Source organism: Sparus aurata, chromosome 17 (assembly GCF_900880675.1).
Source record: "Sparus aurata chromosome 17, fSpaAur1.1, whole genome shotgun sequence".
Lineage (NCBI taxonomy): Eukaryota > Metazoa > Chordata > Actinopteri > Spariformes > Sparidae > Sparus > Sparus aurata.
In genome coordinates, this window is record NC_044203.1 from 20387080 (window position 1) to 20414960 (window position 27881).

Consider the following 27881-nt stretch of genomic DNA (forward strand, 5'->3'; position numbering starts at 1 on the left):
ACTTTTACTTTTGATACTTTAAATGCATCATCTTGATTGTACCTTCATACTTTTACTGACATTTTCAATTCAGAATTTGTACTTGTGATGGCATTTTACAGTGTGGAATCCGTACTTTTGCTCAGGAAAGTAGGATCTAAAAACTTCTTCTACCTTTTAAATTTAAGGTGGCTGAATGCCATTTAGATGCTTCAGTTCCAGAGTTCTGGTATTATGCATGCTTAAACAAAGTAGTACTTTGGTGATATGCACAATTAAAGAACAATATCACCGATCATATTTCCTCATGAGCTCCTGTTATAGATTTTATTTCACCTTGCACTGTCCTTACGTGGTGCATATTGCTGAATTAATTTGTGCTTAATCAGATTACCAACTGACACACAAGGGACTAAATACTGCTCACACAATGTGATAGCAGATTGTTGTCACTACCATGTGGCACCAGTCTATTCCCCTGGCTTCCCTCTACAGGGCAAACACAACCAGCAGGGAGAAAGTGATTAGCCTCCAGTTTGAACCCTGTTGGGACAGTCAGTCACAGTCAGGCATTAAAGCTCTTTGTGTGATGACCTTTACTGACTGATTGTTCAAACTTTTAGGCATTGGAGAAGATAAGATCTAGCAAAACAGCCAACACTCTATTTTCTCACAGACTGAGAGGGAAGCGCAAACAGAAAGAGAAGTGAGACGATTCTTATTTTAAATAAGCTGTTACAGTCACAGTTGTGGCAAGACGATCATCTTGTAACTAAACGGACAACATTTGCTGCTGTTCCTACAGTATATTCATTTAGCTGATTGTAATTTAGGCCTTTTTCCTGAACCTTAAATCACCTGTCTGCTGTTTCTAATATCTCCTTGTGATAATTAACAAAACAATCCTCTGATAGCAGGATAATTATTTTGTTTTTCATGATCAGGTATTGCTAATTTAAGGGTCCCATATTGTTGAAAGTGAGATTTCCATGAAACTTTTTGATTATGAGGCAGGTCTTGGTGCTGTGTAAAAACTGTCAAGTGTCAAACTGCTCGAGCCACGGTGAAATTAACACAACCTGAATACAAAAATACAAGGATGAACAGAAGTGATGCAAATAATGGACATTGTGATAAAAATGATATTGTTTTTGAACATTACAACTTGTAAACATTCTGTAGTGGACATCCAAAATAAAAGTATGACCCTAAAAATTATTACAATTATTTATGAACTGAGAAGCATTTGCCTTAATTCCAATTTCTTCGAATTAATTCAATACACAAAGAGGTTTTTTTCTTTCCTCTTAGACCACAATTAAGTTTTAATGAAGAAATAATTAAATATTTAATGTCAAAGTCTTGACATACAGCATCATACGGAGGGATTTGTGCTGTTGTTCTGTTTCTACCCACACGATGGCAGCAGGCACACCATAATCGAGTGTGTAAGGAGCAGAAGAAAAAAAGACTGTCGCTGAAATAATATAAATGAACTATATAACGTTTATTAAAATATATAAAAGACAAAATACATATATGCATAATTATATCCATGATGAAATATGCATATACAGTATAATAATTATACAGTAAAATGTGTTTACATATATAGATTTTTTTATACATATAGCAAGATATTTTTGCATTAAAACTGGCAGTGGTGATTTCATACCCTCCCCCCTCCCTCCCTCCCCGACAGGATACCCCTCAGTCCACATCAGGCCTCCCAGAGGAAGCAGCCTCTGTGAAAAGCTTGAGAGCAGCAGCACCTTTACACCTGAGATCCATATTTTGGAAAAGGTCTCACACAGAACAACACACCTACTCTGACATATAGCTTCCAGGGACTTCAGCCAACAGCATCAGGAGGGAAACGGTGTTTCGTCAAAAAGAAATCCTCTGATCTGTTCCTCTCTGGCGTCAGTACCCTAAACTGAACATGGGTAACGATCGCAGCAGTCCCAGCAGAAAAATCTACAAAACTTCAAAACTGTGCCACGCGTCATTTTGTTGTCACACAATAACTTCAGAAAAACATCCTTCCGGTCCAATGTCATCTGCAGTCACACTACACGATTTCCTCAATACGTCTAATCTCAGGATATATCTGTATAGCTTGCAGGAGGAGAATAAAAAGATCCTGGACAGAGTGTGAGAAACTCCTGTGGGATGATGTTAAGTCCTTCAGACTGGTGTGGTTGGTTGTGGTTGGTCCTGTACAGTTTCAGTCACTGCACACACTAAAGGCGGTCATGTCTGATGGTAATGATGGTAGTGGTGGTGGTGGTGGTGTTCGTGGTGATGGTGGTGCTCGTGACGCTGGACCACAGGAACCACAAACCCTGGGCTCCCGGGTGGACCAGAAGCCTGCTCTCTCTCCAGGCTCGGCAGTACAGAGGGCTGCTGGGGGTGGGACTGAGGGGACAGCGGGGTTTTGGAAGGGGACATGGCCTCTCGGGCTTTTGCCCTCAGGCGTTTGCTGTGGCTGTATTGCAGCGGGTGCTGGTGATGGCCGGAAGATTGGGTTTGGTGTGGCAAGTGGTACACATCCTGACCCCCATGTCCTGCTGCGCTGCCACTGTGCAGCATGGTCTGCAGAGGCGGGTGGTAGCCGTGGCATTTAGTGGATTTGCCACCTCCGCTGCCCCCGTTATTTCCTCCACTTCCCTTGTAGGTTCCTTTGGGAGATTTGAGGAACTGTGTGCCCTTGCTTCGAGACTCTGTAGGGTTGTAGCCATCGCTGATGACTTGTGAGCGGCGCTGGTGAACAACTTGGGTTTCTGGTTCTTGGGAGCGTGAGCGGCTCTGGCTCTGTGAGCTCCGACCATGAGCCTCCTGAGGTGGGTTAGAAGGGTTGGTTCCTGAAGGACAGGTGAGAGACACAGGGTCAGGGGTTCATACAAATATGATTTATAACATGGAGCTTTAACTGTTATCATATGCATAGTCAACGTTCAACCTGCCGTTGTCATATAATAATGCAAATTTGAGTCAAGCCGGCTGTGAAACAGAATAAAATGCCACGTACCGTCAAATCTGGAGGTGTAGTTCTCTATACCAGCCAGGTCCAGGTAGTGATTCCTCCTCTCTGTGTTCTCATCCACACAGTAATGCTGCCCTTCAGCGGTTGGCGCCTCATTGCTCTGCCCTCTGCTGCTAAAAATGTGTAAAACCATCATGATAAGTGGACAAATGCACACAGGGGCCAGCCTCTGAGGAAAGTATACTCTGCTAGAAGAGGTTCCATTAGAGAGATAGGGTAGATGTTGTTGTACTAACCTGATGTAGGAGGAGAGCCGCTTGTCAGCTGAACGCCCCTCTTCCTGATGACAGCGATCTGAAGCAGGAAAGTACAAGAACTCAGAGCAGGAAAAGGGCTCAGCAACATCTACACTTACAGACTGAGGTGGATGTACTCTGACAGTTTGTGCTTCTGCTGCTTTACACAACCCATACCATGTGAGTAATTAATGCTTTGAGTGTTATGAAAGCTACGATTTGAATGATTTGTTTGCATTTTATAGATTAACAATTATTTAGCGAGTCAAGAAAATATTCATAGACTGTGAACATCTGACTGAAAATATTCAGAAAAAGACACCGCAGTAACAGCTGCACTGTTTGACTGACAAGTGCACTGCAAACACATCACAGCACGAACACTTGTTTAACATCAAAGATGCTGAACATCAGTGATTGAACTGGACCAATAACTGACTGAATCTAAGTGTCAACAAATATACAGAAAATACTAAGTTGTCTCGCAGCATCCTGAGGCTTGGCGCTACTTTTGTTGTCATTTACCTGTTCCTGTTTCTCGCCGGTGGCACCGAGGCTCTGGAGTGACCGTCAGCTTGACGCGCAGAGTCTTGCTCTTGTTATGGCAGGAGTGATTCACAGAGGCATCCACCACATCATAGATGGTGTGCATCAGACTGGACATGTCCTATAGTGACAGATAAAATGCGCTTAGTACAGCATGGCGTCCTACCGTACGACTATATGTAGTATGTTCAGGGAAAGCCTGCAGCCAGTACTTGTGCTTTAAATGAAATTATTGAATTCCACAGTGGATATTAGAGGGTTATGAAGACATAGCACAGAAAGGCATGGCAACTAACACACACACACACACACACACACACACACACACCTCTTTTGTAACTTTCCCACTGTTGTCAAAGTCGTAAAGAGTGAAGATCCACTCCTGGCGATTGTCATCTTCCACAGAAACGTCACACTCCAAGTCCTGTGAATACAAAGAATTTAATCAGCCTTAATGCACGTAAACGATTTCAATCTACTTCCTTGTGTCACCAACAAGCAAAGAAAAAGCACACCTGCAACAACCGAAACGAAACACTGCAGCGTTTATGACAACAGGGGGCAGCAAAGTACGGTCGTAAGTGTGACTCATTAACATTTTCCTTCATTCTGCATGGGAACCTGCTAATAGTAGTGACTCATGACACTATCTTCTCCGATCACATTCAGTTCAAACGTTGCTTGAATCAACACGTTCTTTAGCAGAAAGCACATTAAAGGGCTGCCGTCCCCCTGCTGAGGAAAAAAATGTAAGAGCCTTAAAAAACTAAAAAAAACTAAAAAAAACATATATTTTTTTTATAACTGAATACGTCTTAAGAAAAATAGAACACAAGCCAACTGTTATTCCAGTTTCTAACATGTAAACCGATCACTTCTCAGCTGCCTTTACATTGTGTGGGGGAGTCAGAGGGTGGGCCCTGCCTCTGTGACCTCGTCTTTGTACCTTCTTCCAGGAAAAATGAGCGCACCCACTATTCTCAGTTACAACTTTTTGGCAGGAACCTTGATTCAGATGTATCTAGTAACACGGCCGTAATTGGAAAAATAAACATCTGGAATATAGGCTGTGCTCCAGGCATGGGGGAGAGCTGACACTGTGCGAAAAGGCAGCTTGCATTTACATGGGAGGAGACCCCGGGGAGAGCGGCGGCCCTTTATGGTTCTCCCCAGCTCACATAATGAGGAGTGATCACCGAAGGGCAGATCTGAGCAGTTCTTTAAAAAAAATGCAAGTCTAAACATCACAATCTATTTGTTCTATTTATTGGTGCCTAAACTTTATCAGGAAGTGGTCCGGAGCGTAAGTGTCAACATACAGACACATGGTCTGTGCACAGCTTGAAGGCATACAGCAGTGGCCAGCATGGAGGTTGCAAACCATGAATCTAATGGTCTAACCTGTGTTTGAATCATTTCTTAGTCACTGGAACACAAAACCATTTCAACACTCTCAAGAGAGACCTTTTTCTGACCCACAAAAAATCCAGCAAATAGTGGAAGCATCGTGTTCAGCTCCACAGTTGTGAGGGATATTAGACATATCACACGTGTATTTACAATTATATTTGATTCATATTATGATTAAATGTAGATATAATCATGTTTATCTCCTTTTAAGTGTACCATAAATCTAACAGGGATCACGAGATGTGCATTATGACAGAAGGTCTGTTTGGAGTTTAACTTTTTTTGTAAAGCGCAACATTTAGATAGGTCACAAAGGAAAACATTAGAAATAAAGGATCCTCTGAGAGATGCTGTTCGACCTGTAAAGAAGGAACCAGTTGTTGAGTACAGAGAGCGATAAGATATGATGTTTGCAAGGTATAAAGGGATTGAACAGTGTGAACTTTTTGTGTGACTGAGCGTTAATACTTTTAAAGATACTCTCCTGTGATCCCTCGATTTGTCAAGAAGTAAAATTTCAGAACTGCCACAACCTCAGTCCAAAAAAGGGCAAACCCAGATAGGCAACCACTCCAAATCCCAGTAATGGTTATTAGGAGTCCCAAAATCCACCTTAGTTGTAGTCTTGGGAATTGAAAAGTAGATTCTTGCAAAACGGAACTGGGACACCACTCCTTTGCTATATATTTGTGTTATAAACATGGGAGTGAAATGCTGCCGGGTAGTTGAAGTGCTTACATCCAGACTGATGCGTTTCTTCCCGGTAGCTTTGGTCGTGTCTCTGAGTAGCTCCCGCTCTCCTTCCTCTGAGTGCAGGTACTGCAGGTAGCTCTCACAGCCCTCGGCCTTCTCCGGAGGAAGAACCACTGATGACACAAGATGACACAGTCAAGTTAGATTTCTCACACAGGAATTTGGTGACATTTTTATGTACTTGAATCAAGAAATTGCAACAAAAATAATAATAAACTTCTATTGTTCAAAACCCACCTATTTAAATCTGGTTATAACATATGATCCTTTAGTTTCCACTTTCCTTTCCTTTGACTACCTTCTAACATGCTATACAATTAAAATTAATGTATTATTATTCAAACTATGATTACAGAAGAGGTTGCAGAGAGATTTCTAAACGTGAATGTGATGCTCAGGCATTGTTCTTCACAGTTTTTACAGGTGTTTGTTTTGTTTTTCGGTGTTGCGTGTTTGCAAATATGAATTTGGCCACTACGTTAAAAACCAGTGCACAGAATGGTATCATGAAGTTTGGTGAGCCATCTGTCTTTTTTTTAACCACTCATCATGCAAATTCAGTGTGAAAGTAGCTTGTAGCAATAAATGCACACAGTGATATCATACATCATATCTATCGTTCAACTTTGGAGCGCAAACACATCTTTCGCAACCTACCCTCTAGGGGACAGTGTTGATCTGTGAATTGTCCTTCCTTCAGCTCACTGTTTGGAAACTCCTGAGACAAGAAAGAGAGGGAGAGAGAGAGAAGGAGAGAGAGGAGGAGGGGAGGGGGGTCAGAGATGTAAGTGAATCTACAGTTCAGACCACAGACACAGAGAAAACAAACAGTTCCAGCTAAAGCATTTCCTACTCAGATGAGAGGGAGAGGGCTGGAGGCTCCAGCGCGGCCAAACACTTTGAACATCTGCACGCTTATTGTGTTTCACTGTCTGGGACACAGCGAGCGCGGGCCACAGCCAAGCTTTCAAGATTCCTCCAAGCCCTTCAAACGCACCCCTCGCATCCATCAAAAAAACCCATAATGCACTTCATCATCTGAGCTCTCTCTCGCTCCCGCTCTGGTTTAGCCAACCTGTTTATTCTCATCCTGCCTGACAAGGAACCCAGTGAGGAAAGTTTGATGGAAGCAGCCCAGAGTTTAGGGAAAAGGTTTTGTTGTATTTCATCACTGAAGGCTGGACTCGCAGAAGAAGTTTGGTTTATATAAAACAAAAAAACTCAACAATGAGCTTTCAGCAACATGTGTGTATTTATTTTGAATGGAGAATAATTGCCAGATGGAAATTTCCATGCAGATAGGATGGGGCTGATTAAATACACAATTCCATACCCATAAAACAAAAGCAGGACAAAAGGGGCGGAAGGGGGAAAAAAGGCTCTGCAGTCATATGTGAATAATCTATATCCTGCATGAAACAGAACCACAATGTATCCATAACCATCCCACACATGTGCTAATGCAGAGGCACACAGGGGCAAAGGCAACTAGGTGCGCACGCACACACACACACACAGCCATTCTTTAATTACAACTGGATTGTGGAAACAATGAAAATTAAGTGCAGCACAGGCCCTAAACCACAAGTATTTAAACAACAAATGATTCATCTTATTTACGTCATTCTCGGTCCTAGAAGCTGCTCCACACACACTTTGAAATAAAATCTCACCAGATTGAATCAAGGAGGCCCACTGAAACGAGACAAATAAAAAACAGATAGATGCTCGCAAACAAAAGAACTCCATGTACCTTCAACAGAGCCGAGGCTCAAGCGAGAGTCTGAACATCTGCATGCGTTTAGGTGAACGAGCCCCCCTTCCCTTTACCCTTCCACTTCTTTCTCAGAGTAATGACAGCGCCAGGGCCTGTGGTTCTATTTAACAGTCTCAGAGAACCGTGATTATTCTTCACTTCAGAGGATGATACCTCCGGCCTGTAATCTGGCTGTGACCTTCACCGCCTGACGAGGTGGTGGTGGGGTGGAGCCGGCTGAGTGTCAGGGTCAAGGCCAATTGGCCACTGGAGACATTGTGAGAGAAAACAGCGGCGGAATGGGAGTCTTTGGGGGGAGGCAGAGAGGGATAAAGGAGTGTGGCAGGAAGTGAGCAGGAGGACTAAAGAAGTTGGAGAGGAGCGGAGGAAAGAGGGCACAAATGAGGGAAGGAAAGATAAGAGGAGAGAGGAGAAGAGCAGATAGAAGCAGAGGAGGATGTGGTTTGTTAAAGGGGAGATATGGCCTATCTCGTCTTACTGGTGGGGGAAGTGGAGGTTGTTGTTTTTTTACAGACTTTGGAAGGCTTCTGGGAAAGGTGGAGACAACTGGTGCCGCTCCCTGGCCTCTAAACAAGCGGCAAAAAAAACACACGCTAGAAACCAGACGAGTGTGTATGCGCACCCCTACACACAGTTTCCATCTTTTGTGGTTTCGGCAGCCAAGTTGTTGATTCCTTTTTCTGCAGTGGATGCTTTTATCTCCCCGCTTTGTACCGCAGTCCCTTAATGAAGGGCAGTATGTAAGGAAGAAGGAGTTCACACAGACACCGTGTTCCGCAGCACAGAGGAACATCAAAGAACCATCGAGTCTTTCTTATCCTCGGTCCCACGAGGATGCAGAGCAAGGTATAAGCACCTCTAAATGAAAGACCGGATCCGGCGTTAAATATCATGAAACAAATCAATCAGCCAGCTGCCAAAAGTGAATCTCGTCTCTAATTAAAATTCAGATATCAGGGGACGTCTTGCTGAGCGTGCAAGGAGGGGACCAGCAGGGCTCATGTTGAACACATGGCTCCCACCACCACCACCACCACCACCACCACTACCTCCATGCTCATTACATCCATCGGGGGAGCTAATGAGAGAGCAGGCTGGGTCTGACCGCAGTCTGCAGTTTAACGTCTAAACACATGGCATCTCCATCCACATCGCCCACGGTGTCGGGGCTCAAATCTGCCCACCACATGTGTAATTAACTGCTCTCTGGCATCTAGCAGCTCTCATTCCTTCACTATCAGATCACAAACTGCTCTGCAGGCAAATGTGTTAGCAGTTTTGCGGCAGTTTTTTTTTTCCTCTTTCTTTCGACCAGCAGCGGTGTACACCTGAAACCCGTGATATACACATCTACACCATCTACTCCAGTGTTTGAAGTGATCGATGGGGAAGACAGATGGGGAAACAGCATATGTGGGACAAGGACGACAAGGAGATGAGAACGTATTAGATCTCCGTTGTCTTAAAAGACAGTGCATTGGAGATATGCGCTTGTCAGTGTTCCATGTAAACAGGTCATATCTCCCCAATGCCTTGACATAAGAGACAGACAGAGAGGAGTATGATGTTTGTTCCTATTTAATGCAGCACTTCTGCCAAGCTTCCCTAAAGCCTCAGCCTACTGCCAGACTTTTATGTGGGATAGGGTAACCGGGGGAAGCTTTCATAGCTCCCTACCAGGTGACATCAGACATCCCCCAGCAGTCTCTCTCCCTCTCCGCCTGCCTACCACCCATCCTCCCCCTGGAAAACACTGCACATCTTTGTTCTCGCACCCCACCTCCTCAAGCTCCAGCACTAAATATAAGCACACACACTTCTTTTAGTCCATTCTTCAAACCGTACGATGCAACACTGATTTTTGCAAAAATCGAATCTTCAAAAAAAAAAGGGGAGGCTAACATGAGGATTGTTTACAGAGTTCCTCTGGCCTTGGGGGTATGAAAAATGGCAACTTGATCAGATGTCTGGATGCGTATCCAAGTACAAACATATGCTGGAAAAGGCACAAACACAGGGCGCTGTCGGGATGCTTCTTCAGATAGCTTGTTTTTGATATAAAGTCACAATCAGTTTACAGAGAACTTTGAGAGTACAATTTAATTCTGAGTTTGCGCCGCCGCCTTTTTTTTTTTTGTCAGATGACTGTGTATTGTACTGTTCGTCATCCAAACCAGACCAACAATCCCATTTAATTTGATTGAGAGAGTGTCATGGGAGACAATTAATGAGCGGCTAACAGCGTGAGCTCTCCAGGATGTACACAGTTTCTAGAAATACAAAGTCACCTGGAACTGACACTAAGTAGGGCGCCAAAGTAAAGCCTTGGTGACCACCAGCCGAACCAGCATTCCCGCTCCCGCTGGCCATTAATTGGGGATGATTGTGGGGTTCCCCGGTGATGAAAATGAGGACTGAGTAGAATCAATACGAAGAAAGGGACACCAGTTCGTAAACATACTGCATACTCCCAACCGCAGAATGAAACTGGAGAGGGAGTGGGGCCATTGAGAAATAAAATCCCTCCATTCCACAAGAAACCAACCTGGCCTTGACTCAAAACCAGATGTGAGCGGTTATGCTCCAGAGAGGCAGAGTAAAAAAGAGAGGGAGATGAGGGGTGGAGAGAGAGAAGGGGGGAAGGGGCTGTGGCTGAAAATATGGGGAGCTGAAGAGAGAGAGTTGCACAACTTCTGTCTCTTCTCTTGCAAGACAGTAAAAGAACAATATGTTGGTCTCTTGGCTCTCCATCCCTTCGGTTCGCCGGACCTCAGCTTTCGGTCCAAGTCAGGGTAATTATGGTGCTCGGAGTCAACAGAGCAGATTGGCTTCAGCTCCTAGTGAGTAGCAATATTAAAACAAACAGTACTGCAAATACTGCTGGATTTGAGTTAGCCTTTGCCAATAATGCTTATCATGATCACAATAAAAACACAAGCTAAAAGCAATCATTTCATTATTCACTTTCTAACCATGCACTTTCATCATGTCCGAGCCAAGGACCCTCAACTACCCTTCCTGACACCGATTCCGATGCCGCTGGGAAGCAGCATCAAATAAATAACATGGCATTGGATTGTGTAAATATTCCAGCATTTTAGGCTGTATCAAAAGCATTTCTGACACACGGTATCAGTATTAGAACAAGGGACAGACCAATTATTATTATCAAAAATGTGATGCTTTGGCTCTTAGGCAACATCTTCTCACACACCGTCCTGCCCGCAAGACTATCTGACTGGTAACCGGTAATATGATAATATACAGAAGTTATTCAAATTTTGACACTTTATTGACACTTGATTTTAATCTTTACTACTAATGAATATTGCTTTCAAAAATCTGTTATCAGTCTCTTTGATTTCTAATAATTGGCATCAGTATAAGCCCTTAAAAAGCCATATTGGTCGACCCCCTAACTTGGAGCATTTTTAAGTTTAACCTCAAAACCACAGTCTTACTCTGTCATAACTGTTGTCATTACTAGACAGATAAGACATTCCTTTGTCCACTAATTATAGTATTTTATCTATGCATCAGGGTGCCATGACATGTCTGTCTATGAATGGAAATAAGATCAGAGCAGAATGCCGGCCTGTCATCTGGACCGGTCCCATGTGTCCGAGATGGCCCAGATACGGCCCTTTTCAGGATAGCAGGACTCTCTCTGAGGTCAAACAGGAGGCAAGACCTCTCCCTTGGCAGGACATGAATCACCGGGGCGAAGCCTCTTCGGTGCTAGTATAACAACAGCTGTGGGGAGAGATGAGCATGCTTGCCTGTCTATGTAAGAGCAGCACGTAAACCACTGAAAGTCACCCGCTCCCCTTCAATCAGGAGAGACTATCTCCTAAACTCTGCACGCCCCTCCAGCCCCCTCCTCATCCTCTCGCTGATCTTTCTCTCACTTTGATTATGACCCGCTGGATGGCATAAACAAAGATTAGCATCACTGGCTGACCCCCCTGCATCTGTCACCAGTGCTGTAATCAGCTCGCCTTCATTAAAGTGGGCTTTGAAAGGAGTCTGATGTAATGCGGTGCCCTCCTCTCAGCTGTCACACAGGCAGCTACTGTAGGGACTTGGAAACCATGTGCTTCATACCAGTCACTGGAATCACGCTCATGAATCTGGGTTAGGCAAATGTATTAAATTATAGAGGTAGTAGGTCATAAGACTGTTAATATATTTTATTAGTTACTGGAAAGAGAAAAACACAAAGCGCCTGTCATGATTCACTATGTTCAAAAAACAAAAAAAATGAGTTTAAGGTTAAAATGTGGTGCCACACACGTAACGACTGCACCACAGAGAGCATGTTGCTTTAATTCAGAGCTAACGGGGCTTCCTGGTGTAATGCAATAGTCTCTGCATGGACTTTTATACGACCAATGCCATGTGTTATTTGCACTGAAACATTTAATGATCTACTTGAACAAAAGTACCATAAAAAACTGTTCTTTTAAGACTCAGAAGTGCTGCTGTCTTTTTACTATTTTGTTGAGGTAAAAACTTGCAACTTGAAGGTTTTCACCTGAAAGTTTTCCCTGAAAGGATAATCCTTGTGTTGGTCATTTCAGTGTCTCAAGTATGGCAAGGTAAAAAGAATCTAAACTATGTGAATATGTTAGATGATTGCAAAAAACTGCAACTAAGGAATGTGTTATTGACTCTATCAATATTTTTTTCAATAAATCAATAGAACATATACATATAATAAAAACTGAGAAAAATCCCTGTCACATTTTCCCAGCGCAACATCTTCAAGGAGATATATAATGCTTCATGTATGTTCTTGTGCATGTAAAAGATCTTCGGAGTTAAAAAATCCACACCAGCGCTCTCCTCTCCCACAGAAAACACTGATCCTGAAACGCCTCGTCAGTAGTGTGCCCTTTAATTTTGTGACTTTGTGACTTTGTGACATCACACTACATCACCATGTCAGACATTCGCATAGTTTATACCTGGCGCCAAGTTTGGCACATAAGAATTCATGTGGTTTTTCTGAGCATTAAAGTATGAAAACTTATTCTAGTAGTGACCAAAGATAAACTTATGAACCTGAATATGAGCATAATACTGTATGTCTAATGTCTTATTGTCTATCCAGCAGTCCAATCCCTCAGATATTCAACTAACAATGATAAGACGCAGAGAAAAGTAACAAGTCCTTGCACGGAGAAGCTGCAGACAGGAAGTGTTTTGATGAATATGCTTGATAAATTACATAAATAACTAATTGATACGTTCACAAATCATTTCAGCTGTAAATGAAACACACTCTGCAGCACCGGACGTCAGACAGAAAAGAGAGCGCACAGGAACTCGACAGAACATACACGGTCCAGACTTCAAACAGGCACGCACAACCTGACAAACAAGTAAAAGAAGCGAGTGCACAGGGCGACGGCATATCAAAGCGGGTGTGGGACAGGCGGTTAGACTCAAACAGGATGTTCCTCTGTTTCTGGCCTCCATGTGAAATTCTGTAAGCTCCCGCGCAGGCCCCTGGCTCTTAAGCCCAGCCAATGGGGAGCGCGCCCAGGCCGATAAAGCTGAGGGGATTTGTTCCACATTCCACAGGCCCTTTAAACAACACACTGGATCTCAGAATGCCAGGTTGTGGGCGAGGTGGCTGCAACGCCAATCCCATCTCACGCAGCCATGTACTGCTCTCCACAAGTGTCCAGCTGGGTATTTTGGAAGTGATCTACTGAATGTCATGTCAGCAGAGGGTTTAGTATAAATCAGCCCTTCAAACTGACGGCCTGTCAGGTACAGTCAACAAGGCTCTGTAAGAACCTTTTGTCTGCTTCTCCCGGGTGAAAACCATTTCAGCACAATTACTCTCACCTGCGAGGGCGCTTCTTTTTGTATACTGTAGTTCGTGTCAGGTTGCAGCTGTCTGTCTAGAATCGAGATGTCAGTTATAATTGCTCTCACCTGTGAGATAACCACCCACACCACTGTTTTCACTGCTCGTTTTGTTAAGCTGTGAGGGATTTGAGTCACGGCTTTTGAAAAACCAGGCCCGGCAGTTCATAGGGGCGAGGCTCTGTGGTTGGAGGCTGGTGGAGCTACAGGCGTTGCAGCGCTCCTGTGGGTGACTGAGAAATGTAAACAAACCATGTTGGGTAAAGGACAGCTGCGCGCCAGTGTGGAGGAGCAGCAACACGGGCCGAACTTTAGCGGATCCTAACCTTTGTTGTCTGATAACCCCACGGCACTGTCAGGTGAAGTACCTCTTCATCAACATCACCGGTCATGTTCCCAATATGCTCTTATGAATGGATTGTAAAGTGGATGTTAACTGGATGAATTACTGTTACTATAATCTTTGCAATAAACTTTGTGTGTTGGTCAAGTTGCAAAGTTCTCGTGGCAGAGGCTTTTATCTGTTTACCCATACAGTTACAGCAGTTAACAATTTCACCTGCTCATTACTGTTAATTACTGTATATCTGTTTAATTTGAACTACTTCAACAGTTTTTTTTTTTTATTTTTAGCTGTCTATTTCTATTTTCGTTTATTCAGTATGTTTACAAGGCTACTCCAACTATGTATTTGTTGCCTTTAGCTGACAATTTCAACTGTTTTTTTTCATTAGCCTTCTATGACTTAACAAGGTTATTTCAATACATTTGTTCCATTCCTTGTAGTTTTCTATTGCCACACATTTTCCCCATTTCTACGCCAACTGTTTGTCCATTATTTGTGGCTAAATACTGTCGTTCTACACTTCTCAGGCGACAAACACTATTTATCCATTTACTCTTTGTACTCTAAGCAAAGTTAAACTTCTAAGGTTAAGCAGAAATGTGTACACACACCCCTGGAAAATGTGGGACCATTGGGGTATCAGGAGTACACACTTGAATGACATATTTCCAATCCATGATGACTTTTTGCTGCTCAATTAAATCTGGAGCACCCCTTCGCCTAAGGGCCAGTGGGTGAGCTGCCTGCTGGTTTCCTGGACTTGTCTTCCAGCAGGATAAGAACAGGTTCGGGGTCAGAACCGCAGCTATACAGTCCACTAGTTACTGCTCCCTTTGGGGAACTTGCACAGAGAAGTACAGATCCATATGACTGACCACGATAAGAGGGGCTTTGGCTGCCGTGACCAATCAGCCAGTAATGTAGCGTGAACTCTCCACACATCCATCTGGGAGGCGTATTGGAGCAAACAGAGACGGGCGGCTGTTGTACTGTACTATTAATGCGTTCAGCCCTCAAGGGGAACACATTGCAGTGTTCCTCGCAGTTAAGGAGGATGCAACAAGTATGCACGCAGGCAGAGCCGCTAATAACTCATCTGCTGTGTCCTAGCTATTCTCCGTGACACTTGCCAAACCTCAGGTCCTCGGAGAAACCACTTGTTTACATAATTGGTACTGTTCGCCTTACTATGAATTATTTAAGGCTGGAGGCCATCCTGCCAACATTGTTTGGGGGAAAAAATGTCCTGGCTTTGCAGACTGCTGCAGTTTTTTGACACTAAATACCCTAAATCTGACATAGGCTTCCAGGAAAAAGAGTGACTGCATACCGGTGTTCAAAGTGGCAGCGGCTCATTTTCATCTCCTGTCTCTCTCTGCATTGTTGTATAGCTCTCTGACTAGTCCGGTACCACTGCCACTTCCAGCAGATAGGGATTGCCAGTCTCAAAGACCACGCAAATTCTTGACACTGCGAGAACAGGCTTAATTCCAAGCTGTGAAGTTCCTCACAGGCCTGGAACTGGACAGGGGGTCATCCCAGGGTCAACACCGAGCGTTTTCCTGAGGATTCCTAAAAATACACTCATGCTGGGCTCAGGAAGCAGAGGAGACTCCACGATCCAGAGACCATGTGAAGAAAAGTCTGGATATGTGAAAAGGATCACTGCTAAAGGGCCACCGTCTGCAGTGCTTTCGGCACATGAGACAAAACTTCCCATGAAAAAGGGAGACAAAGTTAAAGGCTGCAGAGGAACAGATGAGATGGAGAAGAAAGAAAGTAGCACATGGGCCAATTACTGATGCACCAAAATCATGCAAAGCTCACTCATATTTCTGTTGAATTATTCTCAAAGAAAATTACTGGTCGAAAAAATAAAAAGGATGTGGGGGTATGCGTATGATGAATTACTTTTGAAAACGCTGCAACAAGACGAGAATTTTAAAGCCTTGTGGTGCAAACCATGAATTCTAATTCTTATTTGTGACACATCAGACGCACAGAAATACGGCAAGTAGAGATTTTTGAGGCCACGGTCTGCGAGACTGCAACATCTGTGCTTCTTCCTTTTGGGCCGAAGCTGCCATGTGTGCACTTTAGTGATCTGACAGACTAGCTGTGTGTGTCTGAAACACTGTTCCCCAGTGTGAAATTCTGCAACGTAATTCATCCATGGCACAAGCTGAGATCAAAAGGCTATGGTGCAGAGGGCAGCTCAGCAGAGCGCACAGAGAGCCGCTGCTTTCACAGCCATAATTACTGGAAACCACGGCTGTGAGGCCATACGAAGTGAGCGCGAGTACTTAAAACATGAGTGGAGTTAGCTTAGCTCAGCCGCTTGTGTATTCCTATCTTATCGCAGGTATTGAGCTACGAGTCTGATGGAGTCTCGCTCTCTATCACATGAGTCTGGGGTCCACTTGAGAGCACTAAGTGTGTCCACTCGATGTTTGATAAAAGTCCTTGAAAGACGATTTATGCTTCAAAAGGCAGAAGGGGGCTGATGTGCAGTAACACCTTGAATTCTATGAGATAATCAGGTGCTGCCAGGATAGAGAAGCTCTCAAAGCTGAGCACATGACACTGTGGGTCAAAGTTCAGATATTCGGATACACTGGCATTCTTGAAGTGATAGGATCAGTCGGCCCCTATCAACACGATGGAGGTAGGTGCCGGTTACAGAGAGAGACCTTGCGGAGCTGCTATATCTGAGAAGTTTGCACATCACATATATACAAATGTTTTTACTTTCAGCTTTCAAAAGCAGATTTTTCTTTTTTTTTTTTTGTATGAGCTGAAGGCGTTTCTGTCTTAATTCTTTTTCAATCTCAACATATTTCGGTACACTTCAAGCTGACTAGTGTTTTCTAAAGCCGCATGCTACAAAAGTCCCTCCGCAGCTATATCATGAAATAAAAACCTGCTTCAGAAAAAGTGCGTTTTTCTTTGTGAAGCACCTCCCTGCAAGACAGATGGTGTCTCTGAAAGGCTCTCGGTGAGGGGGGGCAGGCATCACAAGGAGAACTGCTGTTTATTTGAAATGAGCCTTTAGGTAAACATGTTACACGGCACACAGGGCCAGGTCAGCTTTTGAAGTGGACGGGCTCAGGAAAGAAATGGGTGGGGGAAGAAAAGAAGGCTGCCTTCAGAGGAAATGAGAACAGTGGCCTCTTTCAGCACTGTTTCATCCTCTCCCCTCCCTCTCTGTCACATATAGAAAGAGCACAAAAGGTGTTTGGGTATATAAATACACCAGCGCTGAACGCGAGAACCGCTGGATTCTTATTTCCTCTGCACACATACTTCGGATCGCTCCACAATCGTTTTTTTTTCCCGAATTAAATCCCCCTGAAAAAAAAAAAATACCACCCGTGACCAAAATAAACCACTTCCTTTCAATGGAGACCCATTGAGGGTTTTGATGACGGGAACAGGTTTGTGTAACAAAAGCAAGTTTGCAGCCATTCCCCATCGGAGAGGAATGTGATGTGCAGAAGGACGGCCAGGCCTGTGCTGTCTGCAGAGCCCGGATCCAAGCTTTGAAGCTGCGAGTGTGTTTCAACGGCTAACCACTTTCAGATGGAACTGTGGCGTTTTATGAGCTGAGTAATAGCGATACCTACACATGTGTGCAGGCTTGGGGTCCCAAAGAGGGGGAGGCTCAGCGCGGCGCATAGAGAGATGCCTGACTCCTCTGGGGTCTGGGTTTTTGGGTGTGTTTGATAAATCCCATGCTATGGCATTCTGTATATGAAACTGGGAGACAGGAAGATGGATGTTGTGTAAAGTCTGTTCACCTTTGGACACATTTCTGTTATAAATTCCACATTTTTGTCAGGGTTCATGAGCATGAAATGGGCTTAAGATTACTGAGTCCTTCTATGGAATAAACACTAAAAAATCGTGGGAATGCTCCTAAATCTCATGAGGGAAGCCTGGAGTCTATACCATTAGCAAAGCATCCCAGTGGAATGTTTGATCTAGATGTAAGAAACGACCACGGCATCACAACAATGAGAAACAATGCCAGCAATGCCCTCTGTTTTTTTTTGGGATACAGGAAGCCAGGCTTTGTGGTGTGTGGTGTTTCGCTCTCCAGCCTCCAACCTAGTAGGGCGTCAGGTTCAGGAATGTGGAACAAGGATGAAGTTTCGAAGCATTCAGGGGTGACTCCGCCGTCCTTTTTTTTTTCTAACACAGAGAGCAAATGTAATATACCAAATGGCACGTGGCGTCACAACGTGTTTTTGGATGAGAATTGCAAAAAAAAAACACCAAACTCCAGCTAATATTTACGCACATCTGGCATATAATTGGCCTTATTCTATTCTGTCCTCACTTATTTTTATTTTTTGTTCTCACGCTAACTTCAGAAGTAGGAGAATTCACACCAAAGCCTTATGTTCTTAGTCATTCATAGCTCTCAGTGTATTGTGCCGCACACTGCTATTTAGTTTCCACTGTGCTTGTATTGTGGAATATATGTCAGGTCAGCATATGACCTCTGTGGAGACAATCTCAAGTTTCCACTGGCTGAATTCATAGGATAACAAACACGTAACCAGAAGAGGAATCCCCAATCCTCTTTAAACAAACAATCAAAACCTCTGTCTCCCTTTCAGTCTGCAAACATTTAAAGCGACAAAATATTGAACAGAATAGATCCGCAATGTCTCTTCTCATCATGTTTCGAGTTAAACATTTTGAGTCTGAAGCTTCCTGTGTCCTCCCCGAGCTCCTCACATGAACTACGCTCACTGAAGATGTAATTTAAACAAAGTAATCAATTAACAATGGTTGTAATGACAGCATATAATAACACCACCAACAACCATAACTGAAAAAATATGATATTCCCCCGGCTGGTCTAAGGCTTGCGAAATGAAGTTCACTTGGAAAAGAGCTAAAGCTTTCTAAGGGGGAACAGGGGTTTATGTGGAAACATACCTTACACACTAAAATGTAATAACCTTTGAGTCTCCCGGTGTTTTACTTGGCTGGGAGAAGCATAAGATCAAACACAGACTTGGATCCAGCAGCCTTTGCCAAAAATGTCAGCGCTAAGCACTGGGCTCCAGCTTCAGGTATTTTCTTTCCCCTGGCAGGGAACGAGAGCAAAGACGCAGACCAGTGTTAACCCTCGGCAGGGCTGCCCTGAACAGCCACCAGCGTGCTCGCCGATGAAGGGGAAGTGAGGTCTCCCTGCTGTCATCGGTGACCACGCGTGTCTAGGTCATGTAGCGTCCCTGAAAAAAACCTGGGATGGGCTCCATTCAGGGAAGCTGAGATATTCACAGAGATCGCATGCCTGATGAGTCCCTGCAATCCAGTCCTGTACAGCTACACGGATGTCTCTCAAGCACACAAACAGATATCTCATAAATATCTTTGAAAAGCAGTGACTTCAAAGCGGTGATGACGGCACCAAGATAACTCCAAAGGCGACAGGACTTCATTCTGTACGTCTACAGATAAGAGCTTCAGCACTGAAAGAAGCTGAGTCTTTGCCACTTCTCTTGTCTAAATATATACTATTCTGTTTTGAACTGTGGGAGGAATATAAATTATGATCCATGACATCACATACGTGAATAAAACGTTATATGGTACAGCTGTCACAAGGCTGTCTGTCTAAAACCGACAGCTCCAAAGTACCCATGTATAGATATTTTTATGACAACCTTGGCAAAAAACAGTATTGAGTATGCTGTTGCTGTATGCTTTTTATGCTTATGTTACTGATTGATCCAATGTCATGTACAGTAGATATGAAGCCAAAGCCAGGAGAAGGTTAGATTACTACAAAGGCCTGAAAACAGCTAGCTTGGCTCTTTCCAGGCGTAATGAAATCTGTGTATTATCACCTCTCGTTCGTCGGGGACTATTTTTTGGCAGGGAGCGGTGACTTCCTAAACAAACAAGATATAACATGTTGAGTTGTAGCGGGCGCTCAGACCAAAGTCAGCCCCGTGTTAAAACAATGCAGGAGGCTCTGTTTGGTAGGGGCTTGTTGCCTCAGGTACTGGTGACACGTGAAATCCGATCCAGGAAGTCCAGTTTGAGTAACAGATCTGTGAATGTGAAGGTCTCTCGTGCGCCAGAAACACTGCAGGACGGTTTATAATACCAACAGGATTTTACAACTCGTGTTACAATGGAATCCACCATGAATATGTGATCAGCCTTTGCCAGATGACTTTGCGTGGCATCAAAAGTTGAGCCTGGTTCAACTCTTTTTGCAAGACAACCCTAAACGTGTTGGCACCTCCATTGCATCCACCAGACTGGAAAGTTTTTTTTCCACGCAGGGAGGCTGTCAGACTTAGCGTGCAAGGCTCTTCACTGCTGCTCTTCGATGTTTTTGATAGCAGTTAGCAAAAGATGCTATAACAATTGTGTCTCAGCGGTATGATGAGATTATACTAGGTGGATAACAAGTAGCAGAACCCTGCAGTGTGCTGTCGCTCGCTTGGACCGAGTCAAGCTCACCATTTCCCCCTTTTGACTACTGTTCTGACACAAATTTCTGAAAAGACCTGCCAAAGGTCCCTTCTGTTGGCTGCTTGGGTAAGGTTGGATGGTTAGTTGGATGGTTTGGATCAGGCTTTGAGTCCATAGGAGGTAGTGCAGTTGCGGGTCTTCGTGGAATAATGCAGGGAATCTGAAGAATGGGAGGTCGGACCAATGGCATTGGCACTACGTTTTCATGCAGGCTTTAAAGACGGATTTCATAGTGGCCAACCGTGCAATTACAACCCCCAATGATGCACTGGGGCCCAGAAAGACTATTTTCCATACTCTTACATGTGCAAGAAGCTACTGTAAGACGAGTCACAAACCCCATATGACTCGTTTCACCATCAGAATTCGAGCCATTTGGTCAAATAACACTTGGGAAGTGTAGAAGAGATGCACAATTAAATAATGTTACCCCCATTCAAGTTAGCAGGGGGTCTAAACTGGAAGTGAGCCTGCTCGGTCAGCCCAAGTCTCTAGTGTTCTCGCTCTATACTATAGGCACCAAAACACAGAAGATCAAGGTAACCTTAAACCTGGGAAGTCAAGCTTTTCTGGCCTCGAGCGCCACTGGACAGCTTTGCTGACAGTGATGTGTCCAGATTTTCCTTGTTATATCCATGGTTTACAGTCTTTATGCAGAGCTAAACTGCCGGCTTTAAGTTCATATTTACTGTACGGACATGAGAGTGGTATCCATTGCCTCATCTAACTCTGAGTAAGAAGGCGTAGAAGTGTATCTAACAAAATGTCTTACTATTCCTTGAAGAGACTTAGATCCCTAACTGGGGGGGGGGGGTTTGAAAATGAGAAAGTGAGCAAACTTCTTCAAAGTACTTCAGACAGTATAAATATCCTCAGAAAAATAAACATTTAATCTGCTGGCAGTGTTGTAATGTCTTTCTCCGTTAGGCGCAGGCCACACAAACCACTCCGTGCCTCTCACTTAGTCATCCACTCACAAACATACAGTGAGCAAGAGAGGGACTCGACCTCCGACGCGGAGGTGAAGCCATGTGGAGATGCATGCCGAAACCCCTCTGACATGAAAGAAGGGATTACAAAGAAAAGCATCTCGCACTTGTGGCGAGTGTTGAGGCCGACCAGGTGATGATGTTTACGCTGACAGAGAAGTGAATGTTTGTTCCGGACAAATGGCGACCAACGTAGAAAATGAGTCCCGAGGAGAAAGAGGGGTGTGATTTGCATGTTCAACAGTTCACAAGCAAGTCAATGGGGAGGGGAAAGGTGATATCAATGGTCAGCTCGACAATGCAGCGGACAAGGCGGATGAGGCTCTCCATTACGTCCCCTCCCCCCTGACTACCTTTAAAAAAAAAAACCTCAAATATCTCCCCTGTGAAAAAAAAAACAACCCCTCCTCCTCTTTTCCTCTTCCCCGCCACCCTCTCCCACCCCATTTCCACCACAGCCCCTCTCCCTGCTCCAGGATTTTGCTGTACAAACCAGGAACAGATGTCTGCCGGGGCCGTGCTGAAAGACCCCGCTGTTCTGGATGCCAGCCACATGCTTTTCATTCAGAGATGAAGGCTCACAGCTCGCCTTCTTGTGAAGCCAATTTCAAAAAAAGAGAGAGAGCGAGAGAGAGAGAGAGAGGTGGAAAAAAACAAACTCTCCAAATGCCTTCAAGTCCCTTCAAAAGGAGTACATATATGAGCGCATCTTTTTGTCTCCTCTCTGCAAGCGCCACATCAGTGACAGGCTCTTTTTTTTTGAGTGTGTGTGTCATTTGTAAGCGAGGCGGGAGGGGAAAAGTGACGAGATGTTGTTGACAAGAATATTTCTTGAAAGGGGCCTTCAAGTGCTCCTCGGCAGCTTGTAGCCACGCACAAGTCCAAACTGAAAAAGAAATGACCTCAGTTTGAAACTTGTGGCTGTGTACTGAAAAATAAAATGTCATTTAGGGTCGCAGCCCCATGATTACACAGATATCCCGGCCTCAGATCCAAATCAAATACTGCTCACTCAAAATTAACATGGTGACTCGAAGATATACCCGAATGCCCAGCGGCGGAAGCGTCCAAACATAACATCCATTTCGAGCACCGTCGCCAAATGAGGATTTTTATATAAGGGGAAAGTCTTATTCACAGATTCCGAATGAATGTTAAAAAAACATTAGCTTACAATTAGTTTAGTGAGCTGCTTGGGAACTCTGCTCTTAAACTAAATTTATTATCGAGGGCTGAGTGCTGTGTAACTCTCCGAAAGTCAAAATACATTTGCGTCTCGGAAGTTTTTGGCACGTCACGGCATCCGAGCTGAATCCCCTTTACCGAGCCCTTTTTACTTCGAGTGTGATATTATTAACCTTTCAAGCGGGAATTATAAAGGCCTTTGTTGTGTAATTTAAAATGTTGACACACTCGCTCCTCACGGGCCAAGTCTGCGGGAAGTTTAGAGACAAAAGATGGTGTTGAAAGGCTGAATTAGCCTGTCATTATTTGGGCATCCAAGCATGTCTGTTTGAAGCTCCGAAAATGAAGCACTGTGGCTGTGCGCACGTGCGTGTGCGTGTGTGTGTGCATGCTCACAGGTCTGGACTGCTGACGTGTTGATGTTTCCAGAGGTGAAACACAGTGAACCTTCACAGAGCTCTTCCACTAATGAACACAGGTTGGGATAAGTACAGGGTGAGGCGTTTTTCTGCATTTCTACATATTCAATAACTACAGACTGGCCTCATTTTTCTGCAGAGGCGGACTGGGTGACTAAGCCTCGGCGTGCCACTTTGATCCCCGCTGTAATATCTCCACCTTACACCAGGTGTCCCGGACAGTTAAGACTTGTCTCGAACACCTGCGAAACCAAGTGTCAGAATCTTGATGACTGTGGCCGCGGATGAGCCAAGTCATCCTGCTGAATCACGCCCTCATTGTCCACTCAGACCACTCTTTGAGGAGCCTGAAGGATTACACGCCGAAGGCCGGCTGCCAGCTGCGATCCTGAATCGTGTTTCGCAGCAATATCAATATTTAAACAGGTCTTTGCACCCTTTGATATTTTGTTATTTCTTTGGGAAAGCGCGGCAAAGCATTCATAATTTCTTGGACTGCTTTATTGAGGAGATTCACAAGTTTACACAAACCGATGTTGGGCTATGTCAGCGCTTGTCTCTCTCCCCCCCACCCCACCCCACCCCACCACTTTGGTTGTGCTCCATCCCTCAGCCCATCCCCCAGGACAGGGCAGGGGGATAGAGGGGTGAGGGTTCGGAGGCTCCACTGATATCAGAGCCCTTTTATAACTCCCAGCTCTGCGCTTTGAAGTCGCAGCCAGACAGCTCAGGAATCCTACTCCCCCGTTTGACAATGAGGAGGGGGATGGTCAGAGCCAAACAGTCAGTTTGGCCAATCTCCTCCCGTACCCAAATCACAAGTCATCTTAACTGTCCCCGCCGCTCACCAACCAGGAGGAACTGCTATCCGACGAGGCCCACATTCTGAAAATGAGGCTGAAATTGGTCTTAAAACTTGAAAAAAAAGAAGATATAAGTGCTACTTTCTATTCAACGTGCGCTTGTTTAATCTTGGTCTAAACCCCAGACATCTAACAAGCCATAATCCAATAATTATATCTGGAAATGTGACAATGTAATCCGATCCCGGTGAAGAATTAATTAACAGTGTGTGGGATCAAACGTGGAGATGGTGTTATTACTGTCTTGCAGCAGAGATAAATTCTATCCGCGCTGAGAGTCGGGTCTGCTAGATGGGAAACTACGCGGCATGAAAGGCGTCCCCCGGGACCTCATCCATCTTTACATTAATGTAGGCACGGGCTCATTTCACACAGCATGAATAGAGCTGTCACTGCGTACGAGCAGGCAGCCACATATTGCCTCTGCGATACAATAACCAGCACGCAGACAACGAAACGTCATTGTATCAATTTCATTCATGATCCTGAATTTGTATTACCTGGCTGCAGATGAAAAGTATTCTCAGTATCAGTTAAAGGTGCACCACGCAGTTTGGGGAAATACATTTGGATCAGAAGTGGAAGATCATTATTTTCTTTGCCTAAACAAACAAACCCTCTTTGATTCTATGACTGAATAAACTGAATAAACAAACTGACCTTGTAGGACACTTTATACTGTTTCACTTTGTGTACATTTGGCGGACCCTGCCACCTTACTAGCTCCAAACAGTGTTCTGGGAACCTTATTTTCCTCCAAGAACAGCTTGTTTATTCAGTTATGGATAAAACAAATATTTGAGTTTGTATTATTACCTCATTAATACTGTAAATACCAAATTCTGAGTTTGAATTTCTTCTCCAGAACTACATACGTGCATGTATTGGCATTTTGGTCTATAAAATGTCATAAAATACAGAAAAATGCGTAAAGTGACGCCTTCAGATAGCTTTTTTTGTCCAACCAACAGTACCAAACCTAAGAGCATCAAATCTTCATGACTGAGAAGTCTGATGTAGAGGATGTTTTTGCTTAAAAAACGACTTAAACTTAATAATCAAAGCAGTCATCAAATACTTTTCTGTCAGTGCGGATCGATCAATAGACTAATCGTTCCATGCTATCTTAATATCACTCTTGAAAACATGAAAACATTACTCCTGGTTACAGTAACCAGGAGTTCATCTAATTTGTTTCCCCAGTACAAGGTTATATGGAAAACGCTTTCCTTTCTTTCTGTTCTTTCTCACATACTAGAGCTGCAACTGAGGACTATATTCACTATTGAATAATCTTAGTGTTGTTTTTACAATCAACCAAAATTGTTTAGTCTATAAAGTGTCAAAACATTTGCAGAAAGTGCTCATCTTGAGGGCAGAAGTGACGCCTAGAACCCCAAAACTCTTCATTAACTATCATATAAGACAAAGAGAAGCAGCATATCTTCACATATACGACGCTGGAACAGCAAATGTTGAATGAACGATCAATCGACTAGACGCTCCGGCAGCACTTTTATGTACTTAGCAATGTTTTGCCATCAATAACACGTATGAGGACCAGAATATGCTGTCATAGATGTGACTGCATTGCGGTTCATCCACCCCCTCTCAATCAATCAATCCTCAGTCTCAAAGGAGGCAGGAGGAGTTACGGGCTGGTTAGTTACAGGCTGACAGTTATCCACTTCTGGTCTGTGAACGAGCCTCTAATGCAGCCAACCAGTGACGCAAAATAAATCAGAAGTGAGGGTGGGGCCCTACAACTAATAAGTGTCAAGCGTATGCCTTTGGTGGTTTCCCTTCGGAGGAGTGTGAACTCAGCCTCCTCTGAAGCCGAGTAAAGTTCTCCTTTAATTTGCCATGAGTGGGCGGTTTATGGCCCTGATATAATCTATAACTCTTCCACTATTACAACCACCCACCTCACAGATTGTCAGTGCCTCTGCGTGAACCTCCTCGCCAGTTTGTGTCTGAGGAGACTTGCGGGCCCTCGTGCCCCTCAAGAGCTAATTGAAGTGATGTAATGTTATGCCACAGAGGTCTGCCCGCTGGGAGCCGCGCTAAGAATGGGAGGCATTGAGGAAAAAAGACACAGCCCTGAGTCACGATGCCAGCAGCCACAAGAGCAAACTTTATATCCCTCAGTCTGAGAAACGACTGCCTTTCCATCCAGTCTGTGTCTTCGTTGGTGTGTGTGTGTGTGTGTGTGTGTGTGTGTGTGTGTGTGTCTGTGCTGCCTTGCCAAGCCGCTTCACACACTGGGGCTCATGGGCTGTCATAACCCCGTCCAACGATGCTGGCAGGGGAATAACCGCTGCAGTGTTGTGCCGGAGCCAGACATGACAGAAAGAACAACAACCTACAACTCTGCGAAGACATCAGCATGTCTTCACACATGCTTCGTGAATACACTCAGCTCCCCCCCCCCCTCGCCACGACCTTTGAAGTGCCTGGCAGACTCATCCCCATCTGCACACACACACACACACACACACACAAACACCTGGCACACTTTTTTTTTCTGATAATGGCCTAATGTTAAACTGTCAAACAAACATGAATGCAGCACAGGCAGAGGTGATGCAATGATTATTTCTAAGAGCGTTTCAACATTTACACTGAGCAGGATTCAATGAGAATCTTCTCAGCCAACATAAATCAGTGTTTCTTTGATTTTTATTGAATCCATATTTTTTATTTTTTTGGTTTTGTTTTGTTTTATTTGTTTGGTTTGACTCTTGAAAATGCTTTGAAGTCAGTCGGTTTCCAGTCATTAAAGAGAAAACTCAATAGCCTCACAGCCTTTTCATTTAATTTTAATCAAAACGGGCGGCATCAGTGCGAGCTGATTTTGTTGTCAGGGAGAAGAAATAAGGAGGAAAATACCACGTAGGAAAATACCACGCAGAAAAAAAAGCCTGAGAGCTACCTGCATGTTCTTCAGCTTGTGATCCGTCGCGCTGTACCTCTCGCATTCCTCCATCCCTCTCCGGAGGAAGGCGTTCACGACAAAACTGTCTCCTGAGACGCGGAGGAAAAACACACCGATTAGCAGGTAAAACTCGACCCATGCTCTGTCAGATTATACACTGATACATAAGATTATGCAAAAATGATCTGTGCTCACCTTCAGGGTTTTCTCTGCGCTTACACGCTGCAGGTCCATCACAAGCAGGGATGCAAAACACACAATTAGTTTTTTTTTGTTTTTGTGTGTGTGTGTAACATGAATTAAAAAAACTTTGCAAATTGGCTCATTGTTTGCACTCAGCCACGACATTTCTTACCATGTTTTGACTGAAGCTTCCCCATTGTTAAGTCCCTTCTTCCCCGGATCAATAAAAGGTACTCCGAAATCGGACAAGGATAACACAGTCACTGGCTCGACATGGTCACATTGTGTTTGTTTGGCGAGAAGAGAACTCCAACTTCGTCCAGAGGAAGGTGATTCAACCGCGCGTTCATTGAGGCATCAGTCGATCTCTGAGCACGAGCGAGGGAAGTGTGTGAGAATGATGTGCGAGCGAGACAGGACGCACTGTCAACCTGTCTGTCAGCCGGTCTGTCAGCCTGTCTGCCTCTCTCGGTCTGTCTCTGGGCTCCCCTTCACTTCAACTGAATGTAGGAGCGCGGAGAACACAGCAGAGATCAGAGTCAGTGTCAACGCACGCAGGACATGTGCGGTGCTTCCGGATAGTGCTCCTACAAAATAAAACATCTTGGTGGAAGATTCAAGACGTTTGTCACTGGTTGTACAAGTACACTCGTGTAAAAAATATTTTGCTTAGAGACTCTACTAATAGTAATAATAATAACAGTGATAATAATGAAGATAACAGCAACGGTAACAATAATAATAACAAAAACGGAGTATATGGAATCAAATATAAGAAAGCAGGGATGAGGTGCATATACTGTGCTTCTGATGACCTGTGACCAAGATCCTGAGAA

The 27881-nt window shown here is 44.2% G+C and overlaps 1 protein-coding gene across 2 annotated transcripts; it reads right to left on the reverse strand.

Moving 5' to 3' along the window:
- Nucleotides 1-1938: 1938 nt before the first annotated feature.
- Nucleotides 1939-27546, reverse strand: nkd2b (NKD inhibitor of WNT signaling pathway 2b). Of its 2 annotated transcripts, none has more exons than XM_030395239.1 (10): nucleotides 27218-27546; nucleotides 27058-27084; nucleotides 26860-26951; nucleotides 6628-6688; nucleotides 5956-6083; nucleotides 4136-4231; nucleotides 3787-3928; nucleotides 3262-3319; nucleotides 3011-3135; nucleotides 1939-2843 (listed from the first exon to the last, which is right to left on the reverse strand). In XM_030395239.1, the coding sequence occupies exons 1-10, from the start codon at nucleotides 27240-27242 to the stop codon at nucleotides 2233-2235; spliced, it is 1365 nt and encodes a 454-aa protein (XP_030251099.1). In that variant the 5' UTR covers nucleotides 27243-27546; the 3' UTR covers nucleotides 1939-2232. The 2 variants fall into 2 exon arrangements, with proteins under 2 accessions (XP_030251099.1, XP_030251098.1); XM_030395238.1 differs by having other exon boundaries at nucleotides 3011-3138.
- Nucleotides 27547-27881: the final 335 nt, after the last annotated feature.

Excerpts from the sequence above, each read along its gene's own strand:
- nkd2b (XM_030395238.1), bottom strand. The coding sequence starts at position 27,242 with ATGGGGAAGCTTCAGTCAAAACATG. Across the intron at positions 3,139-3,261 it reads CGGCTCTCCTCCTACATCAG|CAGCAGAGGGCAGAGCAATG; the intron begins GTTAGTACAACA and ends ACACATTTTTAG. Across the intron at positions 2,844-3,010 it reads CTACACCTCCAGATTTGACG|GAACCAACCCTTCTAACCCA; the intron begins GTACGTGGCATT and ends CCTGTCCTTCAG.